The sequence below is a fragment of the Vidua chalybeata genome, chromosome 1 (assembly GCF_026979565.1).
Source record: "Vidua chalybeata isolate OUT-0048 chromosome 1, bVidCha1 merged haplotype, whole genome shotgun sequence".
Taxonomy (NCBI): Eukaryota; Metazoa; Chordata; class Aves; order Passeriformes; family Viduidae; genus Vidua; species Vidua chalybeata.
In genome coordinates, this window is record NC_071530.1 from 9,793,735 (window position 1) to 9,811,184 (window position 17,450).

Sequence of the window (17,450 nt, forward strand, 5' to 3'; positions counted from 1 at the left end):
AATGCTCCTGTTCACCCTACCAAAACTTCTCCAGGCCCTGCTTCCAGGAAACATCTCCTAAGATTCCCAGCTTCCTGCAGACACAGACACTTTCTCTCATGCCATGACTGCAAACCATCACTGATACAGTCCTTTTACATAGCTGTGTTGCAATGCTCTACATCAAAACATTCTTCAGACTCTGTTAAAAAGTTTTTCTATCTTAAAAAAGCAAGCAAAGTAAGTGATCATAAATTCTAAAAAATGCAAATCCTCTTTCTAAATTAAGCTGTTTTTAAAACAATATGGGAAACTAAAGAATCTGCTTTGTCCCATGTTTTGGGAAGTTTAACATTTGGCTGTATATGCTTTAAATACTCCATTTCAATTTCTGTGCTTCTAATGTAAATTCATTTATTTTATTTGCATATGTTTGGAGAGAGAGTTCCTGTGTTTTTTTGAGAATATACTCTAGTTTTCACAGAAGCAGTTACAAAACCAGCCCTTCAGTAGAAGCACAGACTGTGGACAAACTCCTATCTAGAGTCTATACCTAAGATTTTCAATAATGCCATCAGTTCACCTCTAGAATGGCCAAGCAAGTGTGCAGTGCTGACCTGAATGACATAACCTTGCTTCTATACACAGCCACTGCTTATGTTCAGCACCACTTGCATGATGTTTTCCCCATACCTGAAACCAGCCCTTACATAAAGGCAGCCTCTGCCCCTCAAACAAACAATGGGTAGCAAGCAGCTGAGTGATTTAGATTCAGTAACTTCTTGGCCTAGGAGGAGGAATGTTCCAGTGTTAGAATTGTTGGGTGTTTGACAGACAGAATGGAGAGGTGGCAAGAGTGAAAAAAGAGGAATTGGATACATTATCCCTCTTATAATTGCAACAGAGAACAGTCACCTCTTCTATTGCTGATTATCATCAATGATGAAGATAAGCCAAGCATTTGGGGATCTCTTGAATATTCTTTACCCCTAACTCAACTCTTACAAACACACTAAGTTCTTTCACTTTGCCATTTAGCAGCAAAAATAACCATCAGAAATCAAGACCATTTTAATTAATGACAGCAGTGGGCTGTGTTATGTTATAGAGATACTGCCTACAATTAATCATGACATTACACATCTAAGAGTCTTTTAAGACAGAGCAGTTTATAACTGATACTTAAACTCACAATTTAAGTATTTTAATCTGCATCTACTGTCCCACTTTGTGTATTTGTACAGCCCATAGCTGGAACTGTGATAAACAGATCATAGCCACTAGATCTTGGTTGTAGTTTAAGACAAAGGAAAGATGAAAAAAACTTTTTACATCTCAGCAACCCTTTTACCTACATATAGTTTCAGAGCAATTTCAATGATTTCCAGTTTTTAATATTCAAATATTGTTAATCAGTAGGCAATTGCAACTGATGAAATGACTTTTCTCTAATTCTTAAAATTCTGTCTTTTGTATGTCCAAGAATAAACAAGTCACTCTACACCTGCTTTATCATCAATAAAAGAGAAATAAGTTCTCTCCAGAGGCCTTATCTGACATCTTGAAGATTTCCTTATTGTCAAATACAGTCCTCTGGAGATGTGTATACTGACCATAAAGATAATTATGGTCCAACTAATTTACACCTATATGTTTAAATTTAAGTTCAGCAAATTCTAGCTCTAAGGGGAAACCAAACACCTAGTGCCTAAAACCCAGCTTAGTAATAATTCTGTAAATGAAATTTCTGTTGAGTCTAAGACAATTGCTTGAATTGCCAACAACCACCTATTAAGTCAGTTGTCCAAAATCTTGCTCCAAGAAATCTTGCCCGTGGCAATGCCAATTTATTTGACTGCTCCTAAGCAGAGCCTTCCTTAAGCTGAATTTCTCTTGGAGAGGTTAATCTTTGTGCCCATGCAGGGAAAAATATGTGCAGCCAAGTCACTGTCAGCTCTGAAACTCTCAGCAGATTTTATAACAGATGCTAGTAATCTTTTTAGAAGTTCTACCACAGAATATTTACTACATGTATTAATTAAAATCTAACAGTTGTGGCCCAAATTATTCCTTGATAAATTTAAGCATGTAAAAAGCAGCAGCATAGTTAGGACCTCATTATTGTAGCTTCTTATTATACAGAGGAAAGGAACCTCCTGCAAAGAGCTCTGTCCACCCCTTCCCATTCATCCAAGGCAGGTTCCAGGGAGAGACCTTCATCTCTGGAATGAGGTGCTCAAGTATGATACCTAAATTTTAGTTTGCTACAGGAAATGTGACTGTGTTTGCTAACTGGGAACAGATTCTCTTACTGGTTTTACTGTTTATTGTGCTGTGCCAGGCCTGAATCCCAGCCCTGTACAGCTACCAGATATTTTCAGCAGTCTTAGATCTGTACTCAGCTTTTAATCACATGTAATAACTTTCTTGCAAAAGACATCACTTGAGTTAGAAGAATGCAGTGATGACAGTTAAAATGAAATCAACCCCCTTGAGTAAAATGCCACAGTTATTTTCAGAGATCTGCATAAATAGCAGCTAATTTGCAACTATATCTTCCCAGCTCAAAAAAGTACTTTCAAGAATTTGATAAAGTCTTTTCCATGTACAACTAGGCTCTGAGGGAAAAAACAAAACAAAACAAAACAACTAAGTATTTTATTTCTTTTCAACATCAAGGGATGCTGAAGTCAAGTCCACCACCTTTGCTGCCATATATGATTTGCCTTATCTGACACAGTCCTGACTGCTCAACATATCTGTGAAATCATTACCACATGAATACACAGCTGCCAAACTTCTCATTTTTTAAAATACATTAAAGAGGTCTCTTTTAACTGAGCAGTTTAAGATTGTATTGGGTGTGTGTGACAAGGTTTTCAGAGCAGGTGGAGGGTCAGGGCCACAGGGGTGGGAAGTTGCCAGAAGCTTTCCCTATAGAGTTATTTCCCTATTTCCCTCCCAACAGAGCCAATGACAGCCAGCTCCAAGATGGACCTGCTGCTGGACAAGACTGATCCCAGCAGTAACAGCAGTGTCACCCTGTTCTTTTAAAAGTTTTAAAGTTCTTTAAAAAGTTTTCTATGCCTTCTGATGTTTACATATTTCTACTGGAGTTTCTCACACACTGTCCATGTAAATAATGATTGTTTTACATTCTTCTTTGTGGGAGGAGAGAATTGATGAACTATTGGTTTGACCAGTGTGGTTGGAGAGGTGGCAATTTCATCCTCCAATCCACTGTCACTTTTGGAATTTTATATATTTCGAGGTCAGAAATAAGATTTGCTCCTTTTATTCTTTCGTATCTTAGAGTGAGTGTATGAGTTATTTCGTGTTGTAGTGCAACATTGTGGCAGCACCTCAGGGATAGCTTACTTTAGAAGAAAAAAAAAATTATTTCACAGAAGTAATTCTGTCCAGGGAAAAGTGAGAACATGAAAGAAACAACTCTGCAGACACCAAGGTCAGTGAAGAAGGAGGGGAAGAGATGCTCCAGGTGCCAGAGTTGAGATTCCCCTGCAGTCCAAAGAGAAGGAGGCAGTGAATCAGGAACAAAGTGAAGCTCAGGAAGGAGGGATGGGTAGGGGGAAGGTGTTTCTAATATTTGTTTTACTTTTCATTATCCTACTCTGATTTAACTGCTAAAAATCTGTTGATTTCTTCAGTTTGAGTCTGTTTTGCCCATATTGGTAACTGGTGAATGATGTCTCCCCTGTACTTATCTCAACCCTCAAACTTGTCCATTGCACTTTTCTTCCTGTCCAGCTGAGGAGGGGAGTGACAGAACTTTGGTGAGCATTTGGCATCCAGCCAGGGTCAAATCACAACAACTGAAATTAACTTATAAACTATGTTGGGAAATACATTTGTTTCAATTGCCACAAGCTCATATAGTTACTTTCTTTTAAAATAGTGACATCTCAAATCCCATGTCATTGACTAACCAGGACTTCTTCCAGTCAAAGAGTTTTTTCGAGTTTTTTCTAGTTTACCTACTCAGTGGGAGATCACAATGTAAGAGCTTTACTTTTACTTTGCCTTCTCCACTGGAACATGACAGACAGGAATGTTATTCCCATGTGGCTGACAATGCAAACAACCACAGTAGCAGAAAGCAGAGCTGCAGTTCATAACTTTGCTGGAAAAGAAAACTAGAACAAATGAAAACCCTCCAGACAACTGGGGTTGACAAAAAGAAAAACCATTTCCCCAAAAAGCAAATGACCTTGTAAGTTCTTACATGTTAAAACTAAACTAGAATCTCATGCATTACATGGGAATCAAGACTCAGAACTTTACAGCAAAGGAAATTCCAGAGTGATTTGTCAGAGCTTAAAATCCATTAATTTTAGGAACACTGATGAACTTCTCTCTCAGGCAAATGAATACATTCTACTGCTCTCCAATAAATTGAACCTACAGTTTACCAGCTTGCTCCCTGAGGACAGAGATGTTAATCAATCTTATTTCAGTCAAGGATAAATCCTTTAAAGCTGCAATCACTTCCACCCCTTTAGCAGAGTTTACCTCAGGCACAAATACCTCCACTTCTTACACTAAAAAAAAGTTCTACAAAATATCTGCTAAATATTCTACATCACAAATACCAAACTCACTCAAAGTTAATGAAGATGAAAGTTTAGGTGTCTCCCACCAGAGCCAATACAAACTGCCTTCCAGTAGCCCTTCAAGTCTTCCTATTGCCCATTTCCCTTGGTAAATGTTTTAACATCATCTAAAATTACCCATTAGTCCTCGATGGTCTTGTCTACACTTATTCTGCTGAACTTAAGAACTGCCACCTACAATCATCTGCCACTCCTGCATCATATCCAGAACACCACTGCGCAGACCCCCTCCCCAAACCCAACAGAGGTTCAAGCACTTTGTCAGATTTACTTTGTCAGACTTCCTCACTGGCTGTGCCAGAAAACCAAGGAGTTCAGCATAAAGGCAGCAGGCAGACCACTAAAAACCTGCATGCACTGGAAGCAAATCACAGAAATATTGTTTAAAATAACACTTTTGTAATTCCTCATCTCTCAAATAGCAAACTTAAAGTACACAATCTTATATGAAAACTTTATTTGTAAACTAAGCAACCTCCAAATCAGATCTACTGTCAGGCTGTCACTATGGTTCTGTGTGTAATGGATTGCCTTAATGAACTCACAAGAAAAATCTTCGAGTTTTTCTTTTGGTAAATCAAAAGTAACAAAATGAACAGATTGGTAATATTTTGGTTATTCACTTTAATACATGAAAGAGAGGACACAAGGGAAAGAAATGTCAACTATAGTTGCAAAACTTGCAAAACACAAAGGAGCTGAAAAACAATTGTTGGCAAATGTGTTTTCTGTTATTAGACATCTATGTTAAGACCTGAAAACAACACAAGCATATATTATATGCAACTTCTTATAAAGCTTTATACATAGCCAAAAGTACCAGAAAATTAATTCCCATTATAAACACTTACATGAACATGACAGAAATAAGTGATTTTATCAACTGAACATGGACAGTTTAGGTACAGTCACATCAACACTGTCCTCATACCTAGCACACCCTTAAGAGAAAAAAGAAACCCAAACACTTTCAAAAGTCCAAATATCTTCCCAAAAATATAAAGCAATATAAAGATTAGTATGAACAATAGAGAAAAGAAATTACTACAATTTAATCCAATATATAAATCTCTATAGAATATTCTTTTAACACATACAAGTCAGATGACTGAGCACTGGTCTTCTGTTCCCCCCATGAAACACTCTCTTATCATTTCCTGGCTGCCATTTGATATTTAACTGGCAGAGGGTGGGTGGGTGGAAAAGCATTCTTTTTCTAGTTCAAGTATTTTAGGAGAAAGTCATTGAGTGAGGAACACCACATTTTAAGATACAAATTTAGTCTGCATCATAAAATTTATTACTAGACTAAGGCAACTTCCTAGCCACACACAAGAGATAATTTAGCATTCTAGTTCAACAATTAGCAAGCTGAATCAACAGCCTGGGGGAGGAGGGAAGACTTCCCTCAAAACAAACTACAATGTTTCAAAATTCTGGACCAGCAAGCTTACTGCATTAGGAAATACTAACAAATGAAGAGAAGACATTTCCTCATTTGAATCATTTGTATCATTACATTAACAGTCAGCTTGAAACATGTAGAGAGCTCAAAAATGCTAAATACCAAAAAGTCCTGAGAGTTTGCCCTATAAGTCTGCACAAAAACTCACAGCTCAGAGTTGTGAGCTCTCATACTCTTCCCTGCAGAATAAAAACAAACCACAGGAGTTCTTATCGAGCTTTTGGATATGAAGCTGTAAACTTATTCACTAGTCTACGGAGTATGCTATGAAGAAGGGCATCTGAGAAAGCACAGACACATGGGTTTTTTTCTATCAAGCTATGCAGATCTGAAATAAGGCATGAAGAACCACATAGTACAAAGAAGCAGTAATAATGCTTAAATATAAAGCAAGCTGTGAGTTCTCTGAGCTGTGAAGTTCCATTTCAGCTCTCTCCAGAAAGTTTTCCTCCAGACAATTAATTTGGTTTTAGTAAGCTATTTTTAAAAATATCACCTACAAACTTTAAGAGCAGAACTGTGGAGCATAACACTGCATAATTAATTCAAATCTGAGCAAGCAAGGTTTTACAGCTACCTTCATGCTTCAGTATGTCCAGTGTTTACTTTTAAAAATGAAATAGGAAGGCACTGCACTCTTAAACATTCACCTTCTTCCCATCTTTCCACTAATGCCTGACAATGACAGAATACAACACAATGGATTGTCAATACAGTTAATTTTACATTCTGTGTTGCATCTTTCAAAATTTTCTCAGAGGAAACTATTTCAGTCTGCTTGGATAATTCACTGAGCCGGTATCTAACTAAAGGAATGCAAACAAAGGTTATGAAAACAATAGTGTAGTCTGTACTAGACTCCAACTGACATTTTCACATAAGCAGATGCCAAAATATGCAATTTACACTGCAAATATAAATCTCTCAGGTAAAAGTGCTGCAACTGAACTAATGTAAACTCGACCCATGCTGCTATACGATAAGGACAGCCAAATGACAATGCAATTCTTGTCTGTCATATGACAGTTATTTTCAGCCAAGTAAAACTAGTTTCGTGTTTCTAGTATAGTAACAACTTCATGGTACATAAATCCAGGCTGCTTCAGCTGAAAACCATTAGTCCTGTTTCAGATTTTCAGGTCTTAAGGAAAATTCTGTAGTCACATCAGGGTGTAGCAGACAAAACTTTGTGCAATGACTCATTATATGGGAACTCTGGTCTTACAAAGGTTATTTATATAACAGGAGTTCCATTTGAAAAATAGTGTGTTTTAACGTTTGCTGCACAGAACTTTTAATACTATCTACTTAGCTGACAGGCATCTGAATGCTTTAAAAGGTGTCACTACATCCAACAAAACACCTTTCTAAAGATAGCCTCTTTAATTTTTTTTCTTGCTAGTACACTTAATATTTAAGCAAATACTTGTATTTTATGCAGAAAAGATTTCTTATCATTTGTAAACTATAACTGGAGACTGAAAGCTAATTTAAATGGCAGCTTAAAACAAAAAGGAAAATCATAGAATAATTCAGGTAAGACTTCTGGAGTTGATCCAATCTAATCACGTACTAAAAACACGGTCAACTTTTAAGCTGAATCAAAATACTGAGTTTATATGCCTGATAATTAGATAAAATGTTTAAAAATGCTATAAATGTTATAAAAGAAGTTAGATATACAAATTGACATTATAAACAGATCCCATTCAAACTCTGCTTCCCCACAAAGATACCTTAGCAGCATTATTTTCTACCCTTTTCCTAAGAACAGCCTCTTTGTGCAGGCCATAGCTCCATCTCACTTTAAACCTGAGCACAGGCTTCCGCCACTTCCCTTCTGTAGGCACTGGCACTTTTGTGGTCTCATAGTAAACTCATGAAACTCATCCACACTTGGCAGAAAACTCAGAATTAGTTGGCCAAGTAAATTCTAATGTTGGCACAAGGTGGCACTGGGAAAGTGCAGTTGGATACAGAACATCCTTTTTGTCAGGAGTGCACATTTACTTCATTTTGAAACTGCAGAATCAGTCCCTTTACTAACCTCCCTTATCCTTTCTGCCACAAGCACGAATACAGGAATGCAGAGCAGAGCCTACAAATAAAATTTAAATTATCCTAAATAAGGACCAAGTAGAATAAAGCTTTAATATTCTCGCTGCTGCTCTAACTTTTAACTGTAGCACAGGAAGCACATAGAGAGAACAAAACCAAACCAACCACCCAAAAAAAACCCCGTGCCATTTAAAATGAAAGGAAAATAAAACTCCATCAATGTAACAAAGACTAAAAGACTGGTACATGAAGCTTGGTAAAGCTGTTGGGAATAAAACACTAGAAGTAGGTTGGGGATGGGGATCAAATGATGCACAAGAAGGCTTAGGAACATGTCATTTCCTCCCTCTCCCAGGCACCCTATTAATGGCATTCAAGAAGAGATGGGATACAGCTTTTTACCTGAACCCTGACATTGGGATGGAATGATAAGGCCTTTATAAAGGAACAAGGGATCAAAAAGTATCTTGCAAAGTTGAGGCAAATGGAACAGACTTCCCAAGGCTAGTGTGCTGGTTTAACACAGGCCCCTGAAGCCAGGAAATGACTCCTAAATCTTGAACCTCACTTTTGTAATGAGGTTTTTACAAAGCAAGTTAAATCTGAATTAATTCCACTCAATGGAGTAGAAGCCTACTATCAGATATATCCCCAGCTGATGGGGCAAGTTTGTACAACCCCTCTTTCCACTCCTGATGATCCATTATTGCCAGCTCAGAAACAGAGAGAACGTGGCATATGCCAGAAAAAAAAAACAAATAAATCTGGCAACTGGGTTTCAGCATTTCACACACTTTCAGCAAATTCTTGGTTTAATTCCTCCCTCTTGTTTCTTATGAAACATTTTCTTTCTCAACTTCACAGAACTCTCTCCTCATTCAAATGAAAAAAGTCCTACCCAGAATCAATGATGCCATACTATCTAAAAGCTATACAAATGATAAAGTGTCAGATTTCTCTAAACAGTTCAGTTTCAGAATTTACTGAATTAAAACAGTTGTTTCAAATAAAAACGCTCTCCCCCTATTCTTATCAAAACACTGTCTCCCCAGTGTTAGTCACATTTCATTCTATGTTGAACACACCACCTCTGGATATCCTTTATTTTCATTAAGTGTTCAAAAACAGCAGCGAAAGATAAGGATTTCATTTTCTTCTTCGAAGTGGCACAGTACTTACCTTGAATGTGCAAAAGCAGCCCTACACATCCTACATTTGAAATTCTGCTGCCCTTTCAAGCTAGGCCACAGGAAAGCTCCAGCCGTGCTGGTGGGGTGTCCATTCTCCACTCCCTTAGGAAAGGGTAGTATCAGATTTAATTTATACTGTCCAAGAGTAGAGAAAAGCAAAGACAAAGACAAGCTACCTCAGGTCAAACAACTCTATCTAAACTAGCAATGTCTTATACCAAATGTATCATTTCTGTAGTACATCCTGAAGAATCATATTCTTTTATTTATTTCCTTTTATCTACATATCAGAACATACCAAATCAGTGGTATAGATTAATTCATAATCATTAACTTTTGCTTTCAGAATCTTATATACAGTTATAAGACTCTGAAAAACTCATTTCAGACACTACAGAGGATATTTAGAAATTTGTGTTCTTTTAAAACTTGCTATTATTTGAAAGAAAGTTTTTTTTTTAAATAAACAGATTCAGTATGGGTAAATGGCCAGCAAAGCTCAAAGGAAGCTATGCCAAAGACAGCTTCAGCAACTAGAGAATTAGTGATGAATTGATAAATAGGAGAGAAATAATTTGGTTTATATTAAAGTTTAAGTCAAAGAAATTTATCTTACCAGAAACAACATGCCACCTCTTCTTTCATTTTGAAGAACAGGACACCAAAGAATTGTTTTTAACACTTCAAGTGTATAAAACAGGCTTTCATTACTATAAACTGCAATGAAAATGTTTTGACAATAATCCTGATTCAACTTTATTTCCCAGAAAGCTCTCATGTTAAAAAATAAATAAATAAAAAAATCTTAGATGGCATACCCCACTACACTATGATATGCCAACAATCTCAAAAAGCAGTTGCAATTTAAAGTGAGAAGAATCTTGTAGAAGAGGTAGAAAAGGTTGACTGTTAGCCTAGATTTCTTTTGCTTCCACAAATCCTGAGTCTCTACAGACAAGATCTTTCTGACTCCTGCATTCTCAAATATGATTTACGATGGGCCAGTCCTTATATGCAAAGGCACTTGGGCACAGAAACAACACTAGCAGACTAAAATGCAAAATAAAAATAATACCAAATGAGCAAACAAAAAACTAAAGAGACCTGTACACATCTTCCTTAATTATTCCAACTGCATATTTAAATAACATTTACAGTAGTCCCAAAACTCAGTAGTTAATTTCTACATAATAATTTGTTAGATGAAAAAATAATGTATTATAAGTACATATTTAGAAAGCCTGTGTCACCTACAAAGTGTTCAAGAAGTGTACTAATACTTTCAGGCTGATGTTTTTCTTTAGTAGTTTGATATCACATTCATAAACATCAACTCAGCATGTGGGTTTCTACCATAAATATTTTGGAAAGGGATCTTTATATATGAATCACATAGCGAGGCTCACCACATTACTATGTGAGACAAGGTGTTTTGGGACAGACGTTGTCTCAGCATAGCTTCAACACACTCAACTTGAAAACTCTGAGAAACAGGGAGATAGGATCAATTGTCTAATAACTCTTTTTTTCCTGTTTGGTTCTCCATTCCCAAACTCATAATTTACATTTCTCGTAATGATGGGGTACTCTTAGGATGTCACTTGGGTTACCTAAATTTCAAGAATACTGAAACAAATTGAACTTCTTCCTTTAAGAAGAAAGCCCAACCACAAAAACACACACAACCCACAATACACAAATGTGCATATTCATATACTATGAATCAGCTAGAATAGAATGCAGTTTAAAATGAAAAATAATCAGGCAGAAGAAGGACACAGAGTTCAGTTGTTAACTACTCACAAGTTACTATTCTATTTTTACTCACACCTCTTCACCCTTTCCAGATGCAGGCTGGCAGCCCACAGCAATGGTCACCTGCAGTACTCACCACCCAAACTGATGAGATCCTGCTTAACACTAAGTTACTGTACATGAGAGTTGTTTTCCTTATAAATCACCCCTTGGTGAATTCCATCTAACATGCTCAACTAAGCTGGAGAACAGATCAGAAGAATGTGTCACAATGTCTCAGTGTCTTCAAAAAAATCCTCCTACAGTTCCTACAGCTGCAGCAGTAACAGCAGCAACCAAAGGTGTAAGGAGAAGGGGAACATCTTTTTCTTCTACAGCAAATAACACACATTGTATTGCAGAAGTCCACCTGTTTATCAGGTTTACTGAGTACATAACATCCATCAGCAGGGATTCTTTGGAGGTTCCTGTCCTGAACCATCCATCTAAGATCTAGATGGCAAGTTTGATTCTGTATCATTAAGAAATCTTCATATCAACTACACACAAGAGCCACCTTAACCTTCTCTGCAAACATCACTCAGTACAGGTGTGATCCTGCAATTAGAGCTACCAAACCACTCTTCTTCCACAAACACTGGCTCTGCCTTTCCAATACCAGTAAAAACCAAAGTCTTTGTTGTTCTAACTGTATAATTAAACATTATCTCTTTTCTCTAGGTGTAGCAGTGGTACAGCAGTTCAGTGGTGACTCACTCACAACCTGCAAAAACTTCATAGATTTCTTTACAATAGTACTCCAAGAAAGTTTAATTTTAAAGGTGATGACACCTATTTAGATTTAGGCAGGCTTTTTCCTTTTTCTTAAGTAGATGAGAAAATAAAACAAGAGAAAAAAACAAATCCAAGAACATAAAAATCACTCCAAACTAGAGCAGAAACTTAAGCAAGTGTGTAGGACCCAAAATGGCACAGCAGACTTGTAATTTATGTTCTAGCATGCCACTACTTTTACTACAATCACATACAGTATTTCAGTTTCTGTATAATACATACTTAGGATTACAAAAAATTGTCTAAGTCTGTTTTCAGAATAAATTCCTTAAAAAATGCTAAGATTGTTCCTATTTTGGTCACCTGCTGATTGTTGACAGACTGCACATAGATATAGCTCCTGGTACCAGGCCAAATTTACATTTAATTTGGGGAAAACAAATCCAGCATGGCTTTTTATCTGTATATTGAACAGAACAGGAGCCAAAGTTTCACTAATCCAAAAACATGTTGAACGTGATATGTTGGCATGTTATGAAAGTGGCACTAAGCAACAAGAACCACTGCTAAAATGGAAAAATTAGATTAACTTTTTTGGCTGTTCTGAGAAAGAACAAAGTAAATTTGTTATTATTAGATTATGAAATTCCATTACCATTTTTAAAATAAAAGGCAACATGATACCTGTCCTTTAAAAACTTAGGAGTCCTAGTTTCCTACCTTTCCTCCTCTATGCAGTGATACTTAAACTGCCACTTTCCTTATATAAATATTTGTGTCTAAATTACATTCATTCCAGTATAAAATACATCTGGTGCATAAAAATGCTGCAAATAAAGGGGAAATGTCTTTCTCTAAAGACTTTTTTGTGTTTTAAAATGTCTCTATTTAAAGACAACTTTGATCTCCAGCTCTTTCTCATTGTAAGCTCTGCTGCCTAGTTCTAAATTATTTGGAAAAGCACCCACCTCTGGTCCCTCCTACCCCATATAATCCATGACACCTTTCAAACATGCAGCACAGTTATAACTACATGTTAGCAAGTCTATGAGTACAGGTCTTAACTTTTTTTTTTAAGACAGTAAATGTGGTATTTTTCAGTGCATACTTAATTCTGCGTTGACATTTTAAGTAACATAACTTGTATTCATGTTGAATTAATTAATTTTAAATACACAGTACAGAATATTCCTGATTTATAACCACCCGCTCATGGAAGAAGTAGATCTAATTTAGGAAACTAATAATTAACATTACAAACTCTATCTAGGCCCAACTGTACAGTTTTCAAACTGCAACTGAGCATATTGCCAGCAGAAAAACATTCTCTTGAAATAATCACTTTCTTAAAAATAAATAACTCAATGCAGTATTACTGAATATTTAATATGAACCACTAAAGCAACAGACAATATCAAGGTGTGTGGGGAAAGGGAATCATACCTAACACACAAAGCTAAAGCTCTTCTCCAATCAAGGGCACAGGAAGATACCACATGTCAAATAAATCTTTGAGCTACCACATAACTTTAGTTGAAAAATGGTTTATTACACCTCAGGATCAGTCTCAAAACAGTACAAAGTTTCCTATATTTAACACAGCATTATCCTACTCAAGCAATTTAAAATTTATTTTCATAATGGAAACCAACAGAAGACACTTCAGTTTGGAGTTCACACTGACATGGATAAAGCTGATTCCTATTAGAGATGTCAGGTTCCATCCAGTAGCTGTTATTTCAAATATTCACAAACCTCCAGGAAAATACACATAATACAGAAGGAAGAAAACCAGCAGTTTTCCAAGATGCATTATGGAAGCACCGTAAGACTCATATAAACCTTAAGGACTATGACAGCAGACATTGAAGACCACTTTTGATTTAAGCAGGTCTTCAGTTTTCAGAAGTCTTCTGATTTCCAGATTACATTTATTCTGGAAGCTACTTTTATTTGAAAGAAGGATGTTTCCAGAACATAGCAAATACGTCAGTAGAAAGAAAAGAACCAAGACCTTTAAAATTTAAGAACATGGATAAAGAAGGAAGAAAAAATAACCAAAAAAATTCTACAGCAAAAAAAAAAGATCTACATGCATTTGCCAACTGGTGTCTGAGAGGGTTACACTTTTGGGACACCCTGCATATTGATCAGTTGCTTTCTCACTATGCCATAGGATATATGTAGGTGCTTGCAGCCAGCACTCAACTTTTTTTTTGTCTCTGACTTCAATCAGGAGGCCCCTTTCCAAATCTTTAGTTATTTGGACAACTCCAGCCAGAAATTAATTGCCATTTTATCAAAGGTAACAAATTGAAACTCAAAATAAAACTTACACACACCACTAAGCTTGAATATCTACAACTTAGATACCAGCAGATTGTTACTATATACAAGCCTCCACTTCAAATCTAGCTTCAATTAATTCATTTTAAATGCAGCATCAGAACATGTCCATTATATTGTCATGTGATTACAGGAAAAACCAAACATAACACACAGGTAATGTAAGAGCTGTTATTTGAGACTCACATCTCTGCTTCAAGAGGTAAAAACATTTAATCTCTCCTGTACACTGCACTTATTTTTATCACAATCTTCCACCAGAACTCTGGCAAAACATATGATGGAAGAGGAGTAAAAGATTCCAGTCTCACACCTACCCACTCTATTCTCTCCTATAATTCCCTTAGTAGAGCTAGAACAGGTCCCAGGTATTGCAATCTGATCACATGAAAACAGCTATTTGGACTCCTATCATCTCTATACTGCTGGATGCACAGTCACTGCAAAGAGTCCCTAGGAGAGATGTGGGTGACTGTAGGTCAGGAGCAGAGAGTAGTCAATAAAGGAATCACACGGAAAGAAGCAGCAGAAACCCTCAGGACTTTGGGTATGGGCACTAAGAGAGCAGCAAGCTCTGCACAGAGCACCACGGGGGCACGGCAGGGCACAGGCAGGCCCGGATGCACACTGGCACTTGGCAGCTGCATCAAAAACATCATTAATCCTCCAAAGGAGAAATTACAGACAGAAGGTATTCAACTTTGAAGCTGGATTTAAGCTAAAACAAAAAAAAAAAAGTAAGTAACATTAGTTCTGAAGACCTTGTAGAAAGCCTAAAACTTTCAAAGAAAGATTTGGAGAAAGCCTTGAAAAAAACCCACCATATCAATGCACAAATAAAGCCACCACGGCCCTTGTACCTTAGTCCTCATGTCACAGCCCTGAAACCACTCAGAAACACCACCTCACTTCTGGTTCATCCCCCGTTTGGCAACACTGCTTGAGAGATCTAACAGCATTCAGCGCCCGATTCTATTTCCCTCTCATCCCAACTTTGTAAGGAACGGCCCAAGCCGCGACATCCGCGTTCTGCAAGAGACCGCGCTAGAACCAAGCCGTGCGCGTCACTGGCACCTGAGGGGAAGGAAACCCAAACCCTGCAGTAAAGTTTATTTCTGCGAGCGGAACCGCGGCCACGGCAGGCTCAGGCTGTCACCGCCGTCAGCGCCGCGGGCGCACCGGAGCGGGCGGCGGGGACACGGACAGGCCACCCCGGCGGAAGGAGAACGGGGGAAGGGACACGCTGCCCGCCCGCTCCCGCCGCTTCACCGTCTCGGAAGGGGCTGGCGAACCGGGACAAGCAGCCATGGGGCGCGGGAGATGCACTGCCCTCACCCCTGCCGCCAGGCCGGCTCTGGGGCTCCGGCCTGTGGCGCTCTGGGGCGGGGGGAGCGCGGCGGGGCTGGTGTCACTCGGGTCCCGGGGAGGTAACAGGCCCCGGCCCGCCGGGCGCGGGGGCTCGCGGCAGCGCCGAAGGGTGTTGGCCACTCACCCACGCAGGCAGATCCGCGGAGGAGACGCTGAGCCGCACCGCCTCCTCCTCGTCCTCCAGGAAGGCGAGCGCCCGGCCCAGGCGGGAGCTCTTGCCGCCGCGGTGCCTGCGGATCCAGAAGAGCCCGCACAGGGCGATAAGCACCCAGCTGAAGCTCAGCCCCAGGTAGCCCAGCACATACACGGGGAAGATCAGCACGAAGCTCCTCGCAAACTGCGACACCAATCCCGTCACGTCCACGCTCAGCAGCGGTGGAGGCGACTCCGGCACGGGGTCCGCAGCCGCCGCGTTCTCCGCGGCGGGATCCGCGGCGGACCCCGCGCCGGGTGGCTGCTTAGCGGCTGCCCCGCTCATGCTACTGCAGCGGCGGCTCCTACTGCTGCTGCCGCTCCTCCCGCTGCTCCTCCTCCTGGGGCGCTGGCTGCGAGCGGGCAGGGGGCAGGGCGGCGGCGGCGCCTCCTCGCATCCCGCGCCCGGCCCCGCTCACCGCGCTCCGGCACCACCCGCCGCCGCTTCCGGGCTCGGCTGGCCCAGCTCCGACCGCCGCTGCCGCCCGGAGGAGGCGGCTCGGCCCCGACCGCCGCTATTGGCGCCCGGCCGCCGCACGAACGCCTCTGTTCGCCGCCTCCCCCGCCCCGGGCAGCCTCTTCCCCTCCCTCCGCCGCCCGCTCATCCCTCCCTCGCAGGCCTGCCCGGGAAGCGCGGGTTCGCGCTGCCGCCGGGACCCGCGGCCGCTCGGGGCGCCTGCCCGGCTGCGCTCGGGGCCACGGCCATCGCCGCGCGGCCTCCGGGAACGAGGGAAGAGGAGCGCGGCTCTGGGGGCCACTGCCAGGAAAAGGGCTCTCGGTGGGTGGCAGGAGCAGAACGAGCGTGCCAAGGCGTGTGTGCGCTTCCTCACGGGCAAACCACACCGTCTCCCGTTCTCTTCAGTCACTTACGCGGCTGGACGGTTTCTACCTGTTACGCCCTTCGATAACAACCTTCGTGTCTCGCTTTATTCCCTGTTGATGGGTATTATTAAAGGAGAGACTGATCAACGCCTCAGGCCAGCAGCAGCTGGTCACTCCGTGGCTTAGTTACAACAGGTGTTTCCTGAAGTTTTGCTCACACATCCTCACATAAAGCTGCCTCCTCTGTCATCTTCTAACACACACGAGTACCGAGGGTGGCACTCGCTGTCTTGGGATGTGCTAAAAAAGCTGATTTTATAACAGGCTCGTGTTCTGTATCCCTTTAACGCCTGGTTCTCACATAATTCCTCCTCTCATTTCTTTACCTTTTCAAACAACTTTGATGCAGCCACGAGTTTCATAAGAGGCAGCTGTTGCTTGTCCTTAGCTATCAGGTCCTAATCAGTTTGCTGGTACACACAAATTAAACTCAGTATTTACCAGGAATTTGTGTGGGTTTTTTATTTGTTTTGGGTGGGGTTTTTTTTGTTTGTTTGTTTTGTTTGGTTTGGTTTCAAATAGCTAACCTTTCACTTAGTGGGAATAAGGATCCTTTCTCCTCTCTTCAGATGCCAATTTTCACAAAATGTGTAGGACTTTGAGATTTCATATTTGCAGGCAGTGAAGAGGGGATAATTACTTTAGCCAATAGGCTGAAAAGCTATGAAAACACACATAAGTAGACAAATAGGAAAGCTATATAAGCTTCATTTGCTTAGGAAGTGAAAGTAACCTCATCTCAATTATCCAGAGAAAGGGAAAGTCCAAAAGGCAATGGCATCAAAGGAAAAGTTGTTTGCTTAGTGTGGT

General features: G+C 40.1%; 1 protein-coding gene across 2 annotated transcripts in view; it reads right to left on the reverse strand.

Moving 5' to 3' along the window:
* Window positions 1-16,132, reverse strand: part of ESYT2 (extended synaptotagmin 2) — an 80,779-nt gene extending 64,647 nt beyond the window's left edge. For both annotated transcript variants that reach the window (XM_053949562.1, XM_053949571.1), the window contains exon 1: window positions 15,691-16,132. In XM_053949562.1, coding sequence (XP_053805537.1) covers window positions 15,691-16,044 — 354 coding nt within the window. In that variant the 5' untranslated portion in view covers window positions 16,045-16,132. The remainder of the gene's footprint in view (window positions 1-15,690) is intronic.
* Between the last annotated feature and the right edge of the window lie 1,318 nt (window positions 16,133-17,450).